Source organism: Seriola lalandi, unplaced genomic scaffold, assembly GCF_002814215.2.
Source record: "Seriola lalandi dorsalis isolate HSWRI2012SDOR001 ecotype SW California unplaced genomic scaffold, Sedor1 jcf7180002054486, whole genome shotgun sequence".
Classification (NCBI taxonomy): Eukaryota; Metazoa; Chordata; class Actinopteri; order Carangiformes; family Carangidae; genus Seriola; species Seriola lalandi.
The window spans coordinates 608,508-635,429 of record NW_019525039.1 but is presented as its reverse complement, the minus strand read 5'-3'; the positions used below and the strand labels follow the sequence as shown (position 1 = coordinate 635,429).

The window sequence follows — 26,922 nt, the reverse complement described above, 5'->3', positions numbered from 1 at the left end:
GGCACAGGGAAACTATTAAAACACCCTTAGCTCTAGAATGCTGAATGTAGATATTTTATTTGGTAAATTACTTAAATGATTAATTGTCAAATTTGTCATTGACTAATTTACTTTCAATACATAGTATGCAGTAAACCGTTCCAGCATGTGTGTTGAGAAGACGGGAGTTGCGAAAGATCTCATGCTGGTTGCTTTACCAGCTGTAGATTATTTTCATTTCATTTTTTCATTGAAAGCGTGCCTTTTTCATTGTTCTTTGTTTTGGTTTTAATCCTCTCAGAATGGGAATGGTGCACTTCCTAATATAGAAATTTACAAATAAAGGCTGGTTAGCTGAAAGATGAATTGCGTTAATGATGAATCTTTTTGATATTAAATCGAATTGCAAGAGGATTTGGGCATGTCGAGTCAGTGTCCATGTTAAGGCTGACTCATCAGCAAAGATGCATGTAAACCCTCTGTACATCTTTGCATGTGCAAACCAAAATATTACTTATGCTTTTTGCATCTCCAGTTCTGTGTGTCAAATGGCCAACACTGAACTAAAAAGGAAAGCTCTCTCTCCAGATGAGAAGGTTTGACAAGCTCAGCAGGAAATCTGATTGACTGTGTGGAGAATATGATGCAGTGTGGTTTGATCTGTCCAGGAGAGTTTCTATCACTCAAGCAAACAGCCTGTCTGAATGACCCTCAACTCCTGGTTTTCTGATGGATCCTTTGTAGCTCTCTCGCTGTTATCAGTTCAGGTGCAGCAAAGGAATCTCCCTCCTCAGCATTGCAACTGCCACCACTTGATTGCACTTTAGATGAGACTCTGCCCAGAGAACAGCCTGCTTTGTATGCAGTTTCCTTTCAATTCTCACCCTGATTCCATCTATAATCACTGGAGGTGCTCAGTGCCTTCCAACCGGTTTTCTCTCTCGCATATAAATTTTTTTTTATTATTTTAGTTTTTTGGTATCTTTCCTATTTTATCACTACATATTGATTCATAGAGAACCTGGTTAAAGAGATTCCCACCTCCACTGTACAGTAGCCCACAGAATCAGGAGGACAACACCAGTGACTCATACGCCATTTATGTTGGAATGGATTTTAAGCAATACATTCTCTAGAGGGTCCAGAGTCAAGAAGTTTCTGACAACAGCAAACATGACGACGGTGGAGGAGGTCATTATAATCTACTTCTCAAGAAAAGGCAATAGCGGAGGCAGTTGTAGACAGTGGTTGTCTACATCGCATACCTCTCCTCGTAAAGTTACGACATTTTTAAAATTTCTTTGTTGTGTCCTGTGGTCGTGTCTCGCTTGAACTATTGACTACACTGTCCCCACGATTTCCGGTGGTACTGCTCCGTTCCGTCCTTATCTGTAAGCTTTCAAAAAACGTGCACAAATATAAATGAAATGAACAGATATGTATCTAACGTTTAGCTTAAATGTGCCTTAAAACTAATCACATTGTTGCCCTTTCAGACCTCCAGGGTCCCTTGGCTCTAGAGGCCCTGAGCCAGCAGCAGCAGCAGGCAGCCAGGCTGGGCCAGTGGGGAGAGGCAGCGGGCCCTTTCCTCCCAGGCAATGTCGCCTTCCCTTTGCCTCAACAGCTTGCCCACCTTGCTCAGCCCGGCATGGCTCGCATCCCACATCAACTGCTCCGGGCAGCTAGTTGGGGCCTCAGTGCCAATATGGAGGATGAAGCTGTTTCTTCTGCCTCCACTGGACCACCTTACACCAGGTTAGACTCAACACCACTTTGTGTTATTAGTAATTTGTAATGGTCTGGTAACTTGGCACCAAAGCGAGATTTCAATTTTATTATAGAACATTAAGATGGTGTCTAAATTCTTTTCCTAGCTGTTGCTACAAAACATGAAACCAAGTTCAAGTGTAAAGAGATACATTTTTAATCCCAGGTACCCGGGCCTGTTGAGAGAGATTCCCCCACAGGAACAGCCTGAACCCAGGGAAGCAGCTGAGATGCAGCCCCCACCTCAGTCTCGTCTCCTCCAGTACCGTCAGTCCCAGTCCCGTGCCTCAGGTGACCCCTCATCCTCTTTAGCCACCACCTCGAATCATGCTGGCCCTTTCCCATCAGGACCTTACTCCCATGACGCCGGTCGCAACCTTCTTAACGACAACCTTCTCAACAACCCAGCTCTGCAGCAGCAGCACCCGGGGAACCCCCTATACAACACTGGTAGCTACCCACATCAGCCACCAACTCACTCTGCCAGCCCCCCTCCCTCCCAGGTCAAATACCTTCTGCAAGAGGCCCAGTGGTCCCATGGTGGAGCTGCATCGGTGAGCCCACCACAGCAGAACCACCTGTTAGGGAACCAGGGCCACGGCCTTCCTTACGGACTGCCCATCATGGCTCACCCCAGCAGACAGGAGCAAGTCCACCTGATGCAACTTCACCATCAGCACCAGCAGCAGCAGCAGCAGCAGCAGCAGCAGCAGCAGCAGCAGCAGCAGCAGCACCACCACCACCACCACCACCACCAACACCAACAAAGTCAAGGTCCAGACCAGGAGTCTTACCACCCACTGTCCCCCAGAACATCAGCAGCCACAGCCCTTCACAATGTAGATGAGGTATGGATTATTTATTTACTTGGCTCACTATCTGTTATTCAATAAATCAATTTGCAGCATCAACTAAAATATCTCTGTGCTAAAAGTACAGAAGATGCTGTAGTTACTGTATTTTCCCTTATTTATTTTTATTAATCAAACACTTTTTCACATTGTTTGTGTACCTGAAGGAACAAACCCCTGTATTTTCACATATATTGACAACATGTTCAACGAAGACTCAAAATCACACGTAGAATTCCTTGCAAAAGTGAGTTTATTCACAGCACTTTATGTTCATTAGTTTTAAAATGCATTATGAAAAGAACTTGTGTTATTACTCTGTCTCACTTCCTACCTGGAAAAGTGAGAAATTAGAAATTAATGTTGTGTTTAATTCGCCTCCATACTGGGGGATACTCACAGATGTTACATTTTATAATGTGTTTAGTCTAGTCAGGCTTTTTTCTAGTATTCATCTCAATCTTGCATGAAGCAGAGATTTCAAAGTCTCCTAATGATCTATGCTAACAGGCAAATGTGGATAATTAGGGGCTTAATTCACCCAAATTTGAGAAGAGATGGAGAATGAATATTATGATATGCAGATCAAATGCTGTATTACAAGGAGAAAATGGATTACATGTATTTCTTTGCTTACTAAAAAGAACCTCTGAAGATGTGAACAGTTGTTTACTAGGCTCGGTTTCAGTTCAGTTTTTTTTCTATTAGTATCAAGTATGATCTGATAAATAAGAAACTACCTGCACTAGAGGGACGGGTTGTATAATATTAAGTCTGTAATACTTACAAAATGAGACGGACACGCAGATGCCAGCAAATTTAAACTATTTATAGCAAAGAAAATAAACAAAATATTTTGGATTGTGAGGTGTGTCGGTGAGTAACACCAGCTGTGAAAATGTGGATGTGTGTTAACAATGTAGTGAGAGGTGCAGAAACAAACAAACAAAAAGGCCAAACAAAGCAGAAAGGGGTTGCAGGCAGAGCCGAGACAGAGAGAAAGCCATGCTGAAGGCTGGGTCCTTTTCTCCAGATCTGGCTTGGCCTCTCAGTCAGGCTCCTCTGATGCCTAAGAAAGCAACACACACACACACACACACACACACACACACACACACACACACACACACACACACACACACACCCCGACAGGCTGGGCAGGGGCCGTCACAATGAGCACAAAAGATGCTTTGTACACAGCCATGACGCATTTTGTATAAGTATAAAACAGTTATTGATAAACACTTGTAAAAAAGTATTTTTCCCTTCATTTATGTTTCAATCTTGATGCTGGTGATGCCTTTGTGCTCATTATTTTATGCCCCACAGTTTCTTAAGGTGTCACTTTTATTTTTAGGCTCATATTGCCTACCTACCTGTCTGACTAAATGTCTCGTTCTTACCTTCTCTCTTCATCATCCATCTTCGCTGTCTGTACAGTATGAACCCAGGGGTCCAGGTCGGCCTCTCTATCAGCGCCGCATCTCCTCCAGCTACCCAGATGAACCGTCTCCAGCCAACACCCACAATGCCCTATCCCAGCAGTCCCAGCCCTGTACGTCAGACCCCCAGGACCACCCCCATCCACACATACAGCATCATCAACATCCTCACGCCCACTACGTTTATCCCTCACATGACCCTTGGCCCAGTAATGGTGGGGGTCCCGGTCCGTTCCAGAACATTCCTTGTAACGGAGCCGGCACACTTGCTCAGCACCGGGAAATTCTGGGTAGGCATCACCAAATTGTTGCTGTTAGTAATTATAATCTTGTTATGTTTGGTTAGTTTAAAGTCATAAATGTGTATTCTGTAAACTTAATGTTCGATCCCAGTCTCATTTACCTCTCTTGTCATTTTGGTGCAGCTTCCAAAGCCCTTCGTCAGACAGAGGAGCAGGTGAAGGCTGAGGCCACAGCAGCGCAGCAGACGCACCCACACTCCCTCAACTCCCTTCAGCACCTTGGACAGTTTCCTCCTCTCATGCCCAATAACAAGCAGCAGCAGCAGCAGCAGCAGCAGCAGCAGCAGCAACAGCAACAACAACAACAACAACAACAGCAGCAGCAGCAGCAGCAGCAGCCGCAGCCGCCACCGCCGCCGCCACCACCACAGGCTCCCACAGAGCCCAACCAGGGGGCGCCAAATTTAAACAAACCACCCACCATGTCGTATGCGAGCGCCCTCCGTGCTCCACCCAAGCCCCGAGCTGTTCGCCCTGAACAGGTCAAAAAGAACAGCGACCCTCTCTCCCTCCTTCAAGAGCTGAGAATAGGAAGTTCAAATGGTAGCAATGGGTACTATTCCTACTTTAAATGAGTGTCACCTCTCCCACATAATTAATAAGTGATAAGATTAAAAAAAAAAAAAAAAAAATTAAAAAAAAAAAAAAAAAAAAAACTAAACAAAAAAAAGCAAAACTGTTTCTAAAAACAAAAAAAATAGTGCAAAGTGCATTTATAAATTGTTTCTATCAGTAGGTTTGTTTTATGCATTTTGTTTCATTTTAACTTTTTATTTGTAAGTCATCTTTTCTCCTGTTTCACATATCTGTGAAGAAAATAAGTATATATAATGAATGCATTACTGGTATATATACATACTCATTATGTATATATGAATATATACTTATATTATCTACACTTGTATATGTACGTAATGCTAAAAAAAAGTTATAAAAAATTAATAAAAAAGGCGAGACTTGGTTGACCACTTAGCTTCCTGTTTATTTTTCCTTACTGAAGTTGGTTTTGTTGGTTACTAAATAAGTATGTTTATCATTTTGTATTCCTCAGTTTTGAGTGGACGTTACGTCTTGATTTTCAGACTACTGTAGTTGTGGTAATGGACAAAAGCTAAGTGGTCAACTGACACAGAAACTACATGGAACAATGTATAGAAGTAGATAATTTTCCTCTAATCTGTACATATAAAGAAAATAAAAGACTGAATTGTATGCCACAGACATGTCCTTAAATTCCTGTATCATGCTAGCATTTGCATTATGAATTCTTTTCCATTCGTTGGCTTCTGATCCTTAATTCTTAGACATCTTTACCTGGGAATCATCTTCAGTGATTTAGTAGTTAATGTGATTATTTACTGAAAAATAACAATACAAATATTGATAGCATATTTTACTTTTCACCATTGCCTCATCAGGAACAATAGATACAGTGTGAAAATGTCAAAATAGCAACAACCATGTCATTCCTCCTTTGGTTTGCTTTATGGATCAGAGAACACCAGACATTGCTTTCTGTGATAAGATTATCCCAAACTGCTTCGCTTGTGGCAGGTGCTTAGTCATTTTATTTCATTTTATTTCTTCCTTTTTTTGTTTGTTTGTTTCATTTTATTTCTTCTTTGAGACAGTCATTACATTGTGGCAGAGTTACTTCTCAACCCGTTTCAACAGAACCTTCACCAGGGAAATTGTTTCAATAACTGCTGGGGATACAAAATGTGGTTGTTGTTTTTTTTGTTTGTTTGTTTGTTTGTTTTGTTGCTAATGGACATTGATTTCTTTTCTTTTTCTTTTTTTTTTTTGAAAAGTTCCAGTACTCTGAGGGTTTGTGAAAGTGAAGAGAGAGTGGTGAGGTCAGAGTGGCATGTCACGATAGGTAAGTTGAAACTGAGGGTATGATCAACACTGCCAGTCAAACATTTTTGAACACAACAAAGATTAGTCTTTTTTGGTTAAATCTTAAGTATATTAACTGTAGAATATTTACCCTGAAATTGGAAAATGTATATAAAGAATATTGTGGGTGTGAAATGTTTCTGGCCTTTTTATTATTATTATTATTATTGGAAATGGTGTAGCTCTTAGACACTAGTGCAAACAGCATACTGTGAATTACTTTGACAGTTGATTGCTACACATTTCCCCACTTACTACTAGTGTAGATCCGTTCCAATTTTCTCTGTATGACAATCTTTTAATACCTGATTAATATGAACCTTATAGTAAATAATAACCAATCTTGTCTTTCCTGAGTTCATATTTGCTCCCAGTTCCACAAAATACACAGATAATTTCCTATAACATTCAAATTGAAAAACATCTCCTACTTCTTAATCGTATTTTCCAATTACAGGGCATTAAACACTCTGCTTGAGATTTAACCAAAAAAAACAAAAAAACAATAAGCTGTTCAAAAAGGTCTGACTCATAGCGTGTCTTGTTTTTAGGCTGTGCATAATAAGAATGAAATGGTAATGTCGTGGAAGTTAATCCTAGTCATTCGAAGAATTAAACTCCAACTTTTTTTTAGGATGATCTGATTGATACAATGACAGCGACAAAAAAGCGCTGACCATGCCTTTCATCTGCTCCAGCCACATATGTTTTTCTCTAACGTCCCAAAACGCACGATGAACCTAACACAGGAACATTCATGTTTGAATTCCAGTCAGACAGCTGCTTGTTATCTGTTGACACACAAAAGGAAGCCACACAGCTAGGTGCACATGAATTTCACTGCTGACATCCTGAAGCCCTGATGATTTGAGTCCCATGCAGGTGAAATATAAAAAGATGCTGACACAGTATAGCTGCCAATGTTTTTCCTTTATGATAAAAGCAATACTGGAAAGTGTCATCCAGTGTTTGTTGCTGTTATATGTAATCCATTAACTGTTAAAACATCACTGCCCTATCTGCAAATTGGTCTAATTGTAATGAATTCATCCCGCTGTGTCACGGCTTTCACATGGCAGTTAGTCACCATTAAATCTCTTCAAATGTCACTTCCCCAGAAAGCTAATACCCCACAGCTAACTACTAAGATGTGTTCTGAACAGTCAGCGGAGAGCTTCACACAAGCTATGGCTTATTTTTAAGTTGTGACATTGTAATTTCAAAGGTCCAGATTTTTTGACTTAGCAGAGAACAACACATACTTGTAAATATGCATTTTCTAGGTATTTACAAACAAGAACTTTGGGAGCGCCTCAATTTTGTAGAAGCTGTTCAAAGAAGAGGTATGCCCTTTTTAATTATGCAAATTCACAAAAAATAATAATTCTAGAAATGGACAACAACAACCCAGCTGGTAGTTGCAACATGTTGTTGTAACTTTTTAATTTTTTTTAAGACGGTGTCTGACTGATTTGACAAAGAGGAGACTTTATGTTGCAGCTGTTAAAAGATGACTTCTTTCACTGTACAATACATATTTTTAAGTATATGTTGCTGGATTTGTCCTGTTCTGTTTTCTCACCACAGCTGTGTAACAATCAACATGGATTTTTTTTTTTTTTGTTAATGTGAAGACTGTTTTTCTTTTCATGCATGTTGAGATGACCTGGCTGGTTTTTATCCCTGTTTTTATCAGTTTGTATTGATTTGTGGATGAAAAAAAAAAGAAAAGAAGAAAAAAAAAAAAAAAGCTTTTGTTCAACCTACAGAGTCAAATTTTGGTATATTATTTGATGTGTACAATAACTTGTGACATTATCAACAAAACTATTATAATAATTTACTAACATGTCAATCAAATATGTAATGGTCATGTAAGTTCTTTTTTTTTCTGCAGTTACTTAGCAGGGCTAAAGCTGAGGTTGCTCCCTGGTGTGTGGTGAATTTACGAAGCTTTTGGACATGTTTGTTTGGGGGAATCCGTTTCCCACAAATAAGTCGTTGGCTAATCTCTGAAGTTGTGCAATACTAATATTTCACCGCTTCTTCAGCTACACTTTTATTTATTTTTGAAGCAGAAGAGATTGAGCCAAAGACATTTTAAAGGGATTTTTATTTTGCAATTTTTCTTTATTGCTGATTTGTTTTTAAAGCTTCCTTTTTGTCCTATCAAACACCTTTATATTTCAAAAAAAAAAAAAAAAAAAAGAGTTTGACATGATCTTTACCTGGAAATGAAGGGTACTGACTCTTCAAATGAAGTTGGTTTTGAAAGGTTGTCACCTCCCAATATTGCTCCATATATCACCACCTGAAGTTGATACTTTCTGTGTTACCTTTTAAAGAAAACAGAGCGAAACCAACTTGTGTGTGCGCGTGTGTGTGTGCGCTCGTGTGTGCGCGCTCGTGTGTGCTCGTGGGGGTGTGTGCGTGTGTACGTGCGTGTGTGCGTGCGTGTGTGTGTGTGGGTGTGAGTGGCACATGGAAAGGGAGCAACCTTTTGCCCAGCCAGTAGAGAGCACTGTGTTCAGCCTTCTATAAACGCCACATCTCTTCCTGTTATCTGTTTGCTCTCCTCCGTTCTTCCCTCGCTGCAGTGAATCAATGGCACACCTGTTCTCCCAGCCTCCTAGTCCCATTGGTTCCTCCCTCGTGGGTACAAAATAATGAATAGATCTGTTTTACTCTTTACTCATTTCAATTGGTGGTGGTTATAATAAAGGATTTAGACTGTGTTTCAAAGGTTTATTTTCTTTTTTATTTGTTTCTCTATTAAAGTGTTTTTATTGAAACTTTTTGAATTCGATGTCCTTTTTCCCCCCTCATCATTCTCTGCATTGAAAGACTCATATGTCATAAATGACGTGGCGTTTGGGAAAATGCAGGCAGATTGTAGACTTGGTGCCAATACCATATTTTTACATCAAAGTTTGCACTGTACAACATATTTGAATTTAACCATTTCATTAGTTTAAAACCTTTAAAGCAGCAATTAGACATCAGATTAGTTATAACGCAGCTCTCAACCACTACCTGAAAAAATGCTGCTTTGTTACATGGAAGCAAAGGAAACCTAAACACAAAGTAGTATCAGAAGACAGACAGACAGACGATTTCTTAAGCTTATCAGGTTTTAATTTCCATTACAAAGTTATAGCTTATAACAAACACACCCACACAGAACCTACTGAATCCCACAACTTGTTTGGTTGCATGCCATATTCAATGAAAAAGTCAAAAACATAAGAAAGAGTAAGAGTACAGAAAGCGCTGTCAGCATTTTGCGCTACTGTCACTATTCCTGCTTAATTTTTTTTCTCTTTTTTTTATTTCAACGTTTTAACACATTTTCTCAGTCAAAAAAAAAAAAAAGACAAAAATGAAATTTGCATTTTGAACAGCTGCATAACTGAGCAGTGTGAACCGCTTTGACATCACACCAGGTTCTGCAGAGAAAGGTCAAATATATTAACACCTCACTGATATATACATGGCAAGAACAGTAGCAGTTGTGTGATGGGATCACACTAAGAACCGCAGCTACAGTACAACACAACTGCAAGATCACGCAGGGACCTGTCCAGAAAAAACAAGGAGTGGGCAATTTCTCTGCGATTTGTAATTTAGGCATACTATATCTTTTTCTCAGTATTACATATAGTTTGCTTAGCTCCCTACTTTGCCACCTGAGTGACTCTGTTCCATTATACTCATACCTTCTTTGTTTAATGTGGAGGACTGCTCCTCAAACCCAACCGGACCAAAGTAGTTTGAACTTTGCCTTCCAGCACTGGTCCACGTGCTCACTTTTCTCATTGTCGTTGAATCTCATCCCAAAAAGCTTTGAGTTTGCAAAGCTGCAACTGGGAAAGGTCTGTACTGCAAGTCAAAATGTCAACTTTCAATGACGGTTATAATTTAGAAATATCTCACTTGATGTGCACCATTGTTTTGAGTTGCTAATTGCTGAAGATAGTCGTGTCATATTAACTTTTTATATGTGTTAGCGTGATTTATCCATTTTAAACAAGGCAACATGTTTTCTTTTCTTTTTTTTTTTACCCTTGCAAGTCTGTAACCGCCCGCACATAAGGCAAGAACCGTGTGGGTTTTTATATTCTCTATATGTTTGTTTCACACCTTTTAAAAAGCAGGAACATGGACGGGGGCAAATACCAATTTTTTTCACATGTATCAAATGGGTAGTGACGCATTGGGAAATGAACAGAGTTTTTTTTGTATCAGCTTGGTTTGGAAGCTGTCAACAAAAAGTAAAAGGCCTTGTATGTGCACCTGCTAGAACTGAACCTTTTCCAGCATGATCAGTGCTGCGCTGTGACTGTGTGGGTGTTTAGCATTCAGCCTGACACACACACACACACGCACACAAACCTGCTCTGTGCTGCTGCTTTACTCTAAAATCATTCCTTTACCCGCAAAGTTCTGATTTTAACGGGACATTCTTCACCTTTAAAGGTTCTTTATAAATCTTAGAAATATACCATTTGACATACAGATCTTGACGTGTCCTACTTATTGTAAATGAATGATTCCTTGACCATACAAAAATCAGCTGAACATTAGATATGTACAAGATATCATACACACTGCAGTACATAAAATCAAGTTATCATGTTGTCAGGCCATAACCGTATTAACTATATTCTAAAATGTTATTGTCTTAATGTCTTTTTAACTAAGGTATGTGTGACTGACAAATGGGGAACCAAACAAGACCATCGACACATAACAGTGAGCTGCATTTTTTTTTCTATATAAGCAGATGATTAAGGATGAGTTGTGAAGGATGAGGGGTAAAGGGAAGCATACTGAAAGTGCTTTCAGATATTTGCATATTTGGCTCAGGTCTGCTCTTGCTGAAAAGTATGATGTTTTTTTTAAAGCCACAGGTCAGATCTGAGCTCTGGTCTCCAACATGAACCAAACCTACAGAGGTGGTGGAGAGGACTTCTGTGTTTTACACTGGGTGGACACACAGGATAAGGCAAACATTCAAAACTCCAACAAAAGGCCCATATTCAGGTTGCTGTATAATTGTAGGGAGGTGAATTTCTCGTCATGGCTATAGTCCACCCACACCAGAGCCAGTCTCTGTCATCGTGACCTTACCCTTTTAAGGCCAGCTCCTGTTCTTGAAATGGATCTAACACCTGTTATCAAAACAAAAGACACAGTCACTCTCATCCTGCATTCATCTGTCTGTGTTGTTATCACTCCGCTTGCTCCGGCTCAGCGTCCATGCAAGTCTCCCACGGATTCCTGGGCATCTGGGGCATGGAAAGAATCAGCAGGGCGATGCCAGTGAGAAAGAGGAGGACGAAGCCGGTGCAGGCGCAGGCGAAAGACCAGGAGTAGTAGTGCTCGATCCAAATGGTGTCCTTGCTATCAATCATTCGTTTGACTGACTGTCGCATCACCTCCAGCGAGATGAAGGAACAGAGACCTGGGAAGGAGAGAGGTGTATAATCATGACTGTATATGACAGCTTAGAGTAATACTTCTGTGGTAGCTGGAGAGTCCTCTCAATGCAGCTGGTACAAATCCAATGTTGTCGGTTAACTGAACCCACCTGCAAATGCAAAGAACATGCCAGCAGGTTTGAGGAGGTAGTCTCTTCCTTTGCCTTTACCAGTACAGGATCCCATCAAACACAGAGACCCCAGTATTATGAAGGCCAGACTGAAGATGGAGATGGCTGCAGCAGAGATGTTGTACTCTGGAATGATAGAGACCACAGAGTGTTGGCAAACATTGTCATTATCATGTATTATGTAATTATGTTCACACTGTACAAACAGTATGTATACACTGGAGTGCAATTAACTTGTTACTTCAGTTAAGCTACAAAGCCTCCATTTAGGAATGGATTCTGCTTTAACTGAGCATAAAAACGAACAAACAAAAAAAAACTGGATCCACCATTTCAAATATTTCTTTGATTCACCAACACAAAGAGTCCAGCTAGTGGTTAGAAAGGCACATGAGAAACATCACAGTTTCCACAATCAATAAGAAGACACTGCTTTAACAAGCAGTAATGAATTATTGAGAGGACATGCTGCTCTGTTTCGAACTGAATAATAGCAGTTCAGGAATTACTACATGTGGCGTGTATTTGAGATATTTGGCCATTTACTTGTTGATTTGAATTGAAACAATGTGCATTAGTGTTTAATGGCTTGAAGGCTGAATTATCACATATATTTTTTCAAAGCTAGGGCCATGCTGTAACTGCTTTGACACTTTTTTTGTTACACTCTAATTTTTTTTACATTTAGGGACGTTATCCTGGATCCATTCACAAATTAGTTTTGCACATGGAACAATTTCCTAATACTGTAGAAAACCCATCAGTCATTAATGTCAGGTCAGGCTTACAGGATAAGGTTGCTCTATTCTTTTTTCTTAATTAGGCCTATTTTCAGCAAATCTCACGACAAGACCAAAATCAGCAATGTCTCACACTGAATCTCAGTACTGACTTCTCCATACACGGATCCAAGCCAATCTTCCAGTGTTTATTTATCTATTTTTTATTTAATTTCTTAAAGGCAAGTCATTTTATTCCATAAAATATCTGGTCACGAGTGTTAAGCAAACATTACTCAACTAGGAATAAATAGTGCTTTTTTGGGGACAGAGGACTAATACATATTTGGTGCAATAGTCAGTTTTTACAGCAGCTGGACAGTATATGTGGGATCGACTCAAATAAAACTACAGTTTCCATGTTTATGGTGATGAAGGGACATGTCACCCTCTGTGGTTCATTGTTTTTTTAATGTTTTTGGACAACAGTGGAGCTCAATAGCGCGGAAGAATAAGCTTCACCAGACTATTGGAATGTAGTTAGATGTGCACTTTGGTCCTTGTGTTGACAGATACAGTGTGTCTGTGTAACAGCAACAGCAGCTGGCTTGTTTTTCTGAGCAGAGAGGTGGATAAGGATAGGAGGCCTTTGATCTGCCTCCTGTTCGCCTGTGAACCATGCCCAGGGGAGAGGCGCTCCTTTGGGGGAGAGAGCCTTCATCTTCTGCTTGGCAAGGGAGGATGGGCCGCACCCTGAATACTCTGTGTTCTCTGAGATACTGTATGTCTGCGGAGCTCATTGGCTAACTCAGTCTGAAACAACAAAGTTTCTCACCATTAAAAGTGAGGTAGACATCAAAAAGATGCCGCCGTTTCAGTCACACTCAGGCAAAAATATGAAATATGAAATGTATATGTGACAGAAAAAAAGCATTGGATAATGAATTTAAGGTTTAGAATTTCAAAATTTGTTGTAGTTCCCTCTTATGAAAAAATATGACACATACTAATCTTATCTGTCTCTGTCTATCTCTTTGCACTCATTCAGAGAAGAATTGCAAGTTTGATTCATTCCTGCTTTGTGTGCCCTGAGGAAGGAGATTATGAAATGACACAATAACATTTATGCAGATGTGAAGCATAGTTTACGTGGGTTAGTAAAATGTATGAAGTTCCTCCAAAGGCCCAGATCCATTCATAAAGTGTCCTAGACTATTCTAAACTCGCATTATTCTCATCACAATTCATTTATTTTCACCGGTGAACTTTCTATGGCAGACAAGAGTCTGTCTTTATGGATGGATCTGCCTGTGGTGACATACATCTACTATGTTCATTCAGCCTTATGTACCATTATGGTACAGCCAAATGGGTCAATGGAGAGTGAATAACTCTACAGGGAACTTAGGCCAGTGCTGCAATCATTCTCGCAAACTTGCAGTGTGCCCCTTAAGGGCTAGCCATCAGCACTGGGATGCTGCATGTGTGTGTGTGTGTGTGTGTGTGTCTGTGCGCTCATGTGTGTATTGGAGTATGGAGGTATCCATGAATGCATTAACATCTCAGAGTTTAGGGTGTGGGGGTGTGTACGACCTCATGTTCAAGCCTATTCACATTCACACCCCAGTAATTGAGTCTGACAGTGCTCCACATGTGCTCAGCCCCCTAACGCACATTACATGGGAGGGCTGCCATACATGTGTTGGCTGAGCTCAGTGAAGCCATAGCTGTAAAACAGGGTCAATGAAGAAAGGTTGGAAGGAGTAGAAGGGAGAGGGAATGGGAGCAGGAAATGATTACTGTACTGTAGGTACAGAAAATCTCTTGCACTGTTCCTTACACATGGTAGACAGGTGACGACCACCATGTGGGAAACAAACTCCAACAAGCAAACAGTTGCATTTTCCAAATGCATTAGTGTATGTATCAAAATCTTCCAACATAATTCATAATAAAAAAAGGCAGAGGCAACTACCATACTTTGAACAAGACTAAGTCAAAACCTAGAATATGGTTGGACTGCCTATGGTCAAATCCTGGTTTTATAACCACGATGTTGTCTGACAAAATCACCGAACACATAAATTGAAGACAAAGACTGTGCTGTGATTTCAGCTGTATTTATGGGTAAAATGATCACTCAAGAGAAAGTTAGAAGTGACAAAATATATTTCTTATTTTGTCTCTCATACAGAGCACAGCTTCTATCTGGGATCCACAATAGTTTAGCCTTTATTTACCTCAACTCCAGAGCATAACAGACTTTTATCCAAGGCAGGTGTTCATGTCTCACTCCCTTTGTTTGATATGTATAATTGGTGATAGCAGTGTATCAGCACAAAGCCTCATTTTCAGTCGCTATAAAGTTACCGCATTGCGTGTTGATACATACTTGATACTGGGCAGAAACCCTATATTTCCTAAGGTGGCTTTTATTGCTGTGCTACAGTGAGCATATTGTCTCATTTCTGGTTGCTGGCGTTTCTGTTGTTTATATGCTATTCAGATCTGCTAGTTTCTTTACCAGTTACCCATGACTTCTCTCTCCCCCTCCCACTCCCCTGTTCTCTCATTCAGTGTCCTTTGTTTAGTTATTCCTCTGCCTTAGTCATAATGATACATGTTATAAAAGTAGTTTATTTGCCGTAATGGAGGCGATGCTTGGAAGTGTTCCTCCGCTTCCTTGCAGTTCCCAGCAGCTGGGAAACCAGAGCGGCTCCACACACTATCCTTAACAAGAGGTGTAACTCTAAAACCCAGTTGGCATCCATGTACCAGGTTTATACCCAGTCTTGTTTGAAAAACGTCTCTAAATTTAGGGACAATGCGCTAAATTGGCAACACTGCAGGCTGTAAACACCCTCTAATAGAACCTTTTTATGCCAGAAATGAATGGAAAGCCAAAACTCAGTGATGTGGCATTCGGCCGACCAGTGGTGGAAATATGATCACTCAGTCAGTCACTATGTCCAGATCATAGGGCTGGCCCCACTGTTGCGATCCAGCCAGAAATACAATATATCACATGTAATACTTGTCAGTGCATTGCATACTGGCCTCTGTTTTTAGCAAAGAGATGGTGTGGCACATACAGTGTGGCTAATTATAACCTGTGGAGCACACTTTTAGCCACAGCTGCACAGAGGGTTGGGACAGTTCATTGTCGGATGACAGGTTTTGTCACTGACAAACGGTCGAATACACCTGCTGCGTGCAAACTGTTCTGTGCTCAGAAGTGAAATGAATGAAAATCTGAGCCCACAGAGAGCAGAGCAGCAGCAGCAGCAGGTGAGGTCAGTTGGGAAACTGTGGTGCAGCTGGTTTGATGTTCAACTTCACACAGACTGGGGTACTCCAAAGAACATGTGAATTCACAAATTAGTCTTTCCTTTTTTCACTTTCAGATAGAGTGGAAAGAAAGTAACCCGACACATGGGGAACCAGTGTCGGAGACCTACCTTTTTGTGTTTTATATTCAAATATCTCAGCATCCTGCCCTGGAGTGAAGTGCCTGAAGTAAGTGCAGTTTTCATCTGTGGAAAGAAAGAAAACAGGATTTAGTTCAATATTAAATCTGCATTAGTTGATTTTTGTAGCAACTTTGGGGCTGCACAACAAGCTGCAACACAAAATCTCCATATTTTCACTTTGCAAAGTTTTAGCTAACAACAGCCTGTTTACAAATCCAGCAGAGGCAGGCAAACATTATCATTCACCTGGAGTCATGTTTGTGTGCACCTGATTAATGTAAGTCACATATTTACACTTTTCTAGCTCTGTTTTGATTTTCAACTTGTGAGAAAGTTTCTGGTTTTATTGCTACTAAATTAGCTAGCTGCTAACTTTGTCTGCAATTTAGTATAGGGCAGGTAGTTGGGTTTTTTTTGTTTTGTTTTTTTTTAAGTAGCTGCTTGCTGATCTAAACAAGGTTGAGCCTGAATCAAAACAGTAAATCTGTGGGCTGTAAAACCAAAACAATGAGCTGAAAGGCGCTAAAAAGCTGTCCAGAGCTGAGGGGAAGTACAGAGTTGGATGATAACTTCTCTGTTGATTCGTCACCAAGAGCCTTTCACATTATGGTCATTTGATCTGATATTAAATAAATTCACAACTTGTACACCATAATTAAAACTTCACAGGATGTGACTTAACTTTTTTTGATTTTTTTCTTTTTAATGTTTAACACCATGTCATGAACTTTCATTAAATTTAAATGTCTTTATATGCAAACACATGCATAAAAAGAGATGGAGCCATTAAGTGAAGGTCATGTAGTAGTAAATAATAGTTGATTAGTTAAAATGGCACCAGCTTTCAGCTCTGATGACCAGAGTCTGTCGTGTAGAAGATTTTTGCTGTGCCTTCGTTCTTTGATTCTCATGCACTGCAGACCAAAATCTTTCTGTAATGTACAATGTTTTTTTTTTTATAAAAGTTGTTTCACCTTGTCATGTAACAAACAGCTTTTGCTTTTCACACCTCTGCTCAAGCTTTGCCGCACATACTTATGCACCATTGGCTGACCTCCATTCCGGCTGTGTTATGCTGTGTGAATATGATACTTTAGCTGAACAATTCACACTGTCTCGGATTTATCTCACATTGTTTTTCCAAAAGCATATCGCAGATTGACACCCGTGGGATAGATTTACCACTAAACTGGTTGTGTGATGAGACCTAGTCTGCTTTGTGTGGTTTGACTGTCAAAGTAAAAACAGTTACAGCATACATCACATTCAATTTTTCTTCAGGCAGACGAGGTGTTAAAACCTTAGGGATTTCTGCAAATGAAGCCAGACTGCTGTGTGTGATCAGGGGATGGTTTGGATAGAATAAATACTCTTTGATGCTCTGCCAAATATAAAAAAACCCCTGATGAATCCAGTGTAGAAATAGATTTTGGTTTCGTGTCAAATCTTGATTACATTTGACCAGTGGGGTTTAAATATATATACATTGTTAAAAGTAGTTGATGAGGTGCACACAGAGCAGCTCACACTTCAACGTACGACACTTGACTTCATGTATCATGTACTTCTGAAAGCAGTAGAATGTCCTGGCATTAAAAAGAAATAAAACGCAGGTTTGGATGATCATATTTGCAGAGGGAGTGAGAATGTCTATGCAGGCAACACCAGAGCACTATGTCACTTAATCCCGTGGAAAGTCAAGTGCATGTCAGTTATCTTGGTTATGCTATGAGGTCTCCACTCAGATGCATGTTTCTAATCCCCTTTTCCATACAGTCTCACCATGGGACATCAATGAAAGGCTTTCATGTGGAAATATGTCATACTGCATGGTATCATATCACGGTTAGCACTCAACGACCCATGCTGGGAGGGTATACATCATTTTCCTATGTTCCCTGGAAACCATGAAAATAAGCTAAAAGCGATTTCGGGAGACTCTAAACGGAAACAGCACAGAGTAATTTCATGTAATAGGCACAAATAAAATCTCTGAATCATATTTTTTGCAAGCCAAGTCAATATTGCAATGTTCACAAAAACCTGCTTTGAAATTACCAGCTTTTATTGCTGTGCCATACTGTGTGAGCCCACATACAAAAAAAAAAGTAACAAAAAGATGTTTTTATGAATGAGGACAGGGATTGGCCATCAAAAAATGAAAACACAGAGGTTGTTACTAAGCAACAAGCACCAATGTTTTTTTCACTGTAGAAAGCAAATATGAGGATGAGTGTGATAGAGGCTCGTCAACTATTTGTGCTTCTGAGTAAAACCTTGTGTTCAAAAGGGAGGCTGGAAAAATATCTCTGGAAAACTTTGAATGTTTTTTCATTATCATTTTAAAAGGAATGCTAATCCTCTCAGTGTACTTAATCCCTATAGCAGGAAACAGTGATTTTCAGGACTGTCAATCGATTCAGACTCTTCTTTGGCGACATAGACATAGACGCTGACTCAAAGGCTGGGGACTCAAAATTCGACTCAACACGTTTGACTCGACAACAACACTGGCAGGAATCATTGTCTCTGCGAAACCTTTTTTTTTTTTTACTTAGGTTTAGGTTGAAAAGTGTAAGACCTCCCAGCAGTACAAGTGGTTCTTCATTCAATATATGCATATCTGGTTTGTTACGTATGTTTAAGTGGAGCGACTCGGCACTTATTAAAACTATGTGTGTGTGTGTGTGTGTGTGTGTGTGTGTGTTTGTGTTGCCTAATTACACCTTTTTGTTCCATCTTTGAGGGCAAGCTTCAACAAAAATATGAGGAAAGCTGGTGGTCATAAATTAAAATGTATTCATCAGTGGAAGCTTGCTGCCACAAGCGAACACACTCCCTCTCTCTCTCTTTCTGTCTCTCTCACACACACACACACACACACACACACACACACAAACACACATACATTTGCCACATTGAATCACTTGTTGTTGGTCCTCATCCTCTGACAAGCTCCATAAAGCCTCTCATGTTCCTAATAGGGCAATCTGTCATCTTTTTCCAGGGATCAGGTGAGGGCATTGGATTAGCAGCATTTCTGCACATGTCATGGCAGCACCTTTTATAGCTTTGATGTGTTGTGTCAGTTTGTTTTGTCTACAGTGTAAGTTTGACCCAGACCTCTGAAGAGGTGTTAATATTTTGTCGGCTCTATTTGACTGTTGTTCCCTTTGTCATTGTCAGGTCTGTCAACTATGACAAGTGAAGACAAGTTCAATTATGTTGTTGCAAGGTTGACACAGGCGTACATGCCACCAAAATTACATTCACTCTAGGTACATTAGTGGCTTTTCCTACAGAGCCCAGCAGGTTTCAGTGCAAAACATTTTTTAAACATTTATTTTACATTATACTTCTGATACCTGTCAGGCTTTGTAATTTAAGCACTCACACTCCGAATAAGTAAAAGGGAGCTTTGGTTTTATCTCGTCTATGTAAGTGTCTTTATGTATGATACCTATTCCTGGGTTGCTTTGCCACTTGAATGTTTATAAATACACAAAATAGCAGTGGTTCCACTTGCTTTTTTGGACTATGCATCCCACCCTTGGAAAGTGTAAAGTAATTTCAGTGGCTATGTGAGCTGCAAGGAGACATGAAGCTGCAGGACGGTCTCGTGGGAACAATTTGGTGGGTGGGACAGCAGGCCTTCGAGGTATGCCAAATGCTTCCAGGTGGCCCCGTCACTCAATGGAGCGCTGGACTTGACAAGAACACTTGACCCTCACGGCTGCCACCCAAGACAGCTGAGTATTTACATGGCCTATTTTTATAACGACAGCGACTGCTTGCTGAGCAGTTTGCACAATATTCAGTCATTAGAGCACAAAATTCAAAGTGTTTGCGATGTCTTTGAAAATGAAACACAGGGGGGAGCAACGTGGAGGAGCTTTGTAACTTGGCTGGTTAACAGAATATCTGATGCTGCTTACTTAAAGCTCACAGCAGCTCAGAAAACCCATATCAAAAGCAATCCCAATATGAAAAGAAAGCAGGACAACACAATATACTGCCTAAAACAAAACAAAAAAAGATCATCTTAACACCTGCGCTTCGTGAGCAGTTAATTTACACACAAACGCAGCCTGTATTTTCCAGATGAGTGTCCCACAGCCGACAGCACCTCCTCACGCACTGTTGTAAGTCCTGCTTTGGATCAGAGGTTGACACCGCTTTGAAAATGTGTGGCTATGATAAACAATAATGTTCCTCTCCAAATACAGCTATTGGGCCTGGAGACTGAGAGAGATCTATCTATCTATCTATCTATCTATCTATCTATCTATCTATCTATCTATCTATCTATCTATCTATCTATCTATCTATCTATCTACTTCTTAAACAAAGGCTGGGTGGCCATTACATATCACATGTAATGTAGCAGACATGAAAACCTTTTGTTAGTGGCCAATGGCTATGGTTAAAACGGTAAATATCATATCATATCATATCGTATAAAAATTGCAGATAAAGGCTCTGTAATTAGAAATATTTGCCACTGTTTTAGTATATTCAGCACATTCCTGAACAAATGAACCACCCTCAGGCATTTCATCTGCTCCTGGAACAGCCCTGCAGGGCATACAGTGTCTAGGATTCCCAAAAGTTAAGCAGCTGCCATCAGTTAGGACATATTCTGGGAGATTCTTTGGGAGCAGGATAAATTTGGAGGAAAATCCCAGCCTCATTTGCATAAGGGGACATGCAGGATGAGACAGCAATCAATCGTCAGATATTGGCTTCTCAAGATAACAGTCACCAGGCCAGCAGGATTGATCGTCTCTCATTCTAATGATGAGTGACCCTCACCACACGACAATGAGTCATTACGAGTCAGTGACCGCTCAACACTGTTTATGCCCCTTTTGTTCAATTACAGTCTGCTTCTTATTCAAGGGCCCTTAAGAGCATCTGTTGTCGTAGTTTATTTTGAGACATTGATAGCAAAGTGAACCCTTGTTAGAATATCAAGATACACATGACCCATCAGCAGACTACATTATGTCAGCAACCTTAAGGACTATGGCGGAGTAAGCATTCAGATCATTCACTTAAGTAAAAGTGTTAATACCAATGTGTAAACATAGTCCATTATAAGAAAAATCAATCAAGCATTCGAAATTACTTTTATCAGCAGCAAAAAAGCCCCTTGAAGAGCCATGCATTATGTGTTGTATCAAGTTATACGTTATTATTAATAACTAATTAACATGTAAGCACAGCATTTTAATGTTGTAGCTGGTTGAGTTGAATAATCAGAAAACAATGGGACCTGTAAAATGTGCACACGGTGCTTTTAGTAACTTTCCATCACTGATTTTAATGTCAGTTCACTGAGAATGTTGTACAGTGTGTTTGTGTCTGTCAGGTGCAGGCACTAGTGTTGTATGTAGCATCAGTGCCAGCTGGTTGTACTAATAAACACATCCTAACCCAGAAAGGAAGAGCCAGGAGCCAGCTGTTGTGGTGCTTAATATTTGGTTACTGAAAACCTACAGCCTGCTGGGGCTCCGTCCCACACGCTCGGGTATCTCTGGTTGATGGCAAATATATAGACAGTCTGGCCAAGTCTTTATGGCTAACTGCTAACTAATGCATCCTCTCAAGACCTAAGCTTAGACTGTCACACCACCATTGATGATTTCATCAGAAATCATTTGAAACCATTTAAATATCTTTCTTCGAGTCTGTTTCTGAAGTCTGTTCAAACAGACCTCAAGTGGTGTCACTACCTGAAAATACATACATAACCACAGACAAAAGAAAACCTTGATTATATTATGTAACATACAGCAGGATCTTTCTTTTGTTTCACAGGGAAGTTTATAATATATCACATGTCTAGTGAGGCTGCATGAGGACCGCTATTCTTAGTAGCTTCATACCTCATGAGCACTGGGGCTTGATTGCACAGAGGCACTTCACAGTCCCTGACAAACAATATTCATGCAATATCTAAGCACACCTTTTGTTAGGGAGACAAAAAGTGACACATGCCTTTCAGCTTTAATCTAATTGTTTGTGTCAGTTACAGAAATCTTTTGGTCAAATTTTCTCTTACCTCCAGGCAGGCTGATGGGTCCGCAGCCATGCCCCTCCACGTAGTTTTCTGAGCTAATGTAAATGTGCTTCTTGCACAGCCGCCACAGGCCAAAGTGGGCCGCCTCGCAGGTCTCATTCAGTTTCTCCACCCGCGGGCTCAGCACTGCCCAGTGGTCCGTTACCACCGCTGTGAACATGCAAGCCATACCCACCAGCAGCACGAAGATGGCAATCTTTATCTTTGTTCGCTTGTGCATGTTTCAAGGAGGTGAGATTTCTTGTTCAGTGAATATTCTTCTCTTGATATGATGATAATAAAAAATATATATATATAAAATTGGATGTTCTGCAGCAATGTGGACACACTGGTGTGTGTCCAAGGGACTTCTTTCCTCAGTGACCGCAGCAAGCTTCCCAGAAAGTCTCTTCTTGTTTTCTCTCTCAGCCTTAGACTAGTGCCTTCTCTCCCCCTGTTACAAATCTGTGCCTCTGGTTCGAAGGGAAAGGGGCCAGACTGCTCCTGTCCTAGATTCAAGTCCCCTTTTCCCTACTCACTATGAGTTGCTGCACAACTGAGGGGGCTGCAAGTTTAGACGGACAGCTGTTGAGGTGGATCAGGAAAGTTGATGACCAAACTGCCTGCCTGCCATGGTGGGCAATGGGCATGGAGGCTGTTGCATGTGTTTGTAAGTGTTTTGCTGGGGTTTTGTGGGGGTGGGTTGGGGTGGGGCGGGGGGCAGATGGGGCAGTTGGATGCTATAAATGTGACCAGTGAGTCAAGTTGTCAGGCTGTCTGCTTATCTGGTTACAGTGCTAGTGGGTGGAGATGTGTAACATGCTATAACAAGTAGACACGCGAAAACAGTCTTCTCTCATCCATATTTACACGTAAACTTTCAAAATGCATTTTGAGAATAGCTTTCCATACTTCTCCTTTCTATCCATCTACAGTGGCCGTGTTTACACTCTCTGCCTTGTCTCTGTAAACTATTTATAAGGAGAAAGTGGATGTGTTTATAAAGAGCAGCGGCTAGGCTTCAGCAGTCAGAGAACAGAGGAGTTCCCCTGATGAAACAATACTGCTTTTAGTAATTCCTCATTTGGTGATTCATGTCTGGATACCCACTCATTACTATGTATTATAGTCCAGATTAAGTTTAAAAGGATCATAACTGTTTCTTTATTGAGATGCTCAGTGTCTCATCTCTGCAGTATCAAGGTAATATCTTTCTGTAATGTTTCTGCTCACTCTGAAGTCGCTTTAAAAGATGAAATCGGTAAGGGCATTTCACCTTTTAAAGCATAAGAGCATCCATCCAGACATAATATTTTCCTGCAGTAACATACAGTTTGTTTTATTGCACCGCAGAATATGAGTGGAAAAGCCCTAAGTCACCCCAAAGGCCCAGGAGAAGGAACATTACCTATCTATTGGGAAAAAGGAAACACAAGCTTTCATAAGTGTCATACTGTGTAAAGTTCCCCAGGTTTACTAATCACTGTAATCATTGTATCACCAAAAACTATTTTCATGGCTTTAAAGACTTCATGGCTTACTTGAAAATGCACTCCGAATACTGTCATCATAAAAGTATAAGACAATATTCTTGCACAATGAATTTAAAAAATCTAAAATAAGTGGAGGAGAAACAGAGACGGAAAATGTACTTTATTTTATATATTATATATATTATATGAAATAGCAAAAGATTTGCTGATAATTCCCCTACAGTAAATCATGTTGGTATGTCTCTGTTTATCTTTTTTAAGCCTTGGCCCACTTTGAGTCTCTTTATAAGAATTGTGACCCACTTCCCCCTGCAGGCGCCAGTGAAAGTCAAAAAGTCCTCAGAGCAACAAAAGTAGAACTTGAGAAATAACTGCGAACCTGCACACACAACAAGATAGCATATGTATGAGTGCAGTCTCCAGCTGAGGGATCAGTCAGTCACCAAGTACACCCACCCACTTATGTCCCAGAAGGCAATGTAGTACTTCCCCTCAACTGCTTCTGAATCAAATCCTCAAGGAAACAATAAAAGTCTGCCTTAATTCACATTAATTTTTTTTTTCCCTCTTCCCATTAGTGCTGTACTGTTTTGGATGTTTTTTACACCCTGTTATTGTTGTAGCTTTGGCCACCACTCTTATGGGTAAGGATACGATTCACTCATCGTTTTACCCAGTCAGATATGGCAACATGAGGAGTCCAGCTTTACAATAAAATCCACAGCGCATTGCAAACAGAGGCTGCCAGGTTTTAAATTGGTCCGGTTTATCCAAATTATATAAAAAAACTACCAGTATTTGGACTGGAAGTTGATGCTCCTCTACTGTCCATTACAATCATCCATTCATCCAATCAGAAAGTAGCAGTCCAAAATGAATGGATATTTGGGTAAAAATGTATCCAGTTTTCACCTCCAAATAGGTAATCTAGATAATTGGATAATTGATAAGAATTGGATTAAAATGGAAATGTTCAACACCTGTTTGATTGTGATGCTTCATTAACTCCATTGTAAAGCTGTTTTGAGCCAATATTTATTTATACTATATGGGAGCAATTCAGTTAGATCATAAAATATGTCCACTAGTCAACTAAAGGTTTTCCTGTCATGATTGACAACTATATCGAACGTTTACCATTGGACGTCCAAAGGGAGACAACATCTTCTATGCTGTAAATTGCAGTATGGTTTGTCTCTCCAATGTCAGAGGAACGTTACAGTATGCAATTATGGACAAATTGCAATTTGTCCGACAATTTGTCTCTTGTTTTCAACATGAGTTTTTGACAACAATTGGAGCCAATGACTTTAAGAACGGTGATGCATTGACAAGCACTGTTGCCTGTATTGCTCAGTTTGCACATTCTTCCCGTGTCTGCATTAGCGTAGTTCTAGACCTCCAAATTTGAGTTCAGTCTGATCATCAGGCTAAAGATATCTGCATGGTTCTCCTTTCCTAAAATGCAGGATTGGTGGCTTGGTAACTCTAAATTGCACATCAAAAAATCTAGATTTGACAGACAGTGACCTGTCCAAGGTGTTTTCTGTCTCTTGTCCAATGTGAGCTGAGACAGGCTGGAATTGCTGGAATTGCCTTACTTTCTTTGGAATATTCTTGGGATATTGGATACCACTATGAAATATTATTGCCTTGGATTTGTAGCTGTGCTTGGTCAAAAATATTTTAACAACATACCAGTCTATTTTGGTTTGAAGGGCTGTGCCTCATAAATGCTTTGTAAGCCTGATATAGAGCCAGGGTATTATTGACTTTGATGAGTACCATTCATGTTCATGTGTGGCTGGAGATCATGACAACATATTTCATTCCTGATATTACAGTAAATTTAATTAATTTCAAGGGCTGAAATGATTATTCAAATTAATCAGTTAGTCAATTTGACAGATAGCTTTTTGACAGATAGTAATTTTGATGATTAATTGTTAACTAAGTCATTTATTTATGAAAAATAATGAATATTTTCTGTTTCATGTTACAAAAAGGAGGATTTTATTTAATTTTTTTCATATAGCATGATGTCCATTTTTCACTCTCCAAAGATTCTGTAAACAAGATTTTAAATAATAATACAGCAGCAAGCAACTATTCAAACAGTTGGCCCTTTCTACCTTTACAAACACACGGGCCCCGCCCACTTAAGAGATGGCCCCGTGCAGTAGACAGCCTTCAGGTGAAAGCAACTTCCCAGACTTTACTCCACAGAAGAAACCACATCTTGGTCTAAACGGGCCTCCAATAAAGAAAGAGTTAAGCCCAGAGCGCAGGCGGACTGGTCATAGGGACTACCGGCTCAATTCCCGGTCGGCCGGTGGCCGGTCAAAACAGCCATAAAGTTTTTAAAGTTTTTATCGTCTCCTTCATTGTTATTCGTGCCACCAGCAACATGGGTCAAGTCCAAAGCTGAATTCCTTCCCGCAGTCCCCAATGGAGCCTATATTGGTCTGGCTTTGCCAAGATGGAGAGCCCTACGAGCTGCTAAAGAGCACCAGCTTGACTTGGAACTGCCTTTTCTTCTCCTCCATGTGTAAGTAGCTTAATGTCTACTAATGTTTCGTGTTTGTTTTCATTAGTGAAGGCCTCAAAAGGCAAGGTAAAGTTAGCTAGCTTGCCGTTACTGATATTCTGAATTTGTTTGGCAAATGTAGCTATTGCAAGCTGGCTAACTGTCAGCACTGCTGTGGTTCATATCACGGCAATGCTAGCGTGGGCTAATGGTTGTGGCTAGGTCGTATTTGTTGGCTTTCATGCACACAAGGTAACTTTATTCAGTTGTGCTTCGTGTTGTGTGTCTAGTGGCTGCTTTCACTGGGCTTCGTAACACCTTGCTGACTGACAACGAGAAGGGACGGGGTCTGTAAACGAACAGAGGCCGGAAGTGAGCCTGCCGAAGCATTTGTTTTGGTCTGAGATGCTGGTGGTTTAGAGCTACATCTACTGGCAGTGACGATCGTTTACAGAACCTCTAATGCTTTTTTAGACTGAATAATTAATCATTCAATCAAAAAAACTATTGACAGGTTAATCAATAAATCAATAATGAGAATAATCGTGAGTTGCAGTTTTACTAATTGCTACGTACCTATTATGACATACACATACCACATTTAATGTCATATATAGTACAGAAATATATTTAGTAGCACTGTTTTCTCAATTTAAAGGACCACACACCAGCGATTTAGTGCTAAGTAACAATAAATATCCTTTTAATCAAGTATATAGTGGATGGCTCAATATTTTCCAAACCTATATTTATGTGATATATGTTTATGATAATAATGAGAAATTATTTTGTGTTATTGAA

General features: G+C 40.2%; 2 protein-coding genes across 2 annotated transcripts in view; one reads left to right on the top strand and one right to left on the bottom strand.

Moving 5' to 3' along the window:
• The window catches only part of helz (helicase with zinc finger), a 59,235-nt gene extending 50,203 nt beyond the window's left edge, over positions 1 to 9,032 (top strand). Inside the window, exons 30-33 of the mRNA XM_023412707.2 lie at positions 1,476 to 1,734; positions 1,913 to 2,594; positions 4,038 to 4,329; positions 4,465 to 9,032. Of these exons, the coding sequence (XP_023268475.1) occupies positions 1,476 to 1,734; positions 1,913 to 2,594; positions 4,038 to 4,329; positions 4,465 to 4,916 (1,685 nt within the window). The 3' untranslated portion in view covers positions 4,917 to 9,032. The remainder of the gene's footprint in view (positions 1 to 1,475; positions 1,735 to 1,912; positions 2,595 to 4,037; positions 4,330 to 4,464) is intronic.
• Positions 9,033 to 9,353: 321 nt separating this feature from the next.
• On the bottom strand, positions 9,354 to 22,769 carry cacng1a (calcium channel, voltage-dependent, gamma subunit 1a). The gene is made up of 4 exons (XM_023412719.2): positions 22,105 to 22,769; positions 16,029 to 16,103; positions 11,831 to 11,977; positions 9,354 to 11,704 (listed from the first exon to the last, which is right to left on the bottom strand). The coding sequence occupies exons 1-4, from the start codon at positions 22,340 to 22,342 to the stop codon at positions 11,472 to 11,474; spliced, it is 693 nt and encodes a 230-aa protein (XP_023268487.1). The 5' UTR covers positions 22,343 to 22,769; the 3' UTR covers positions 9,354 to 11,471.
• Positions 22,770 to 26,922: the final 4,153 nt, after the last annotated feature.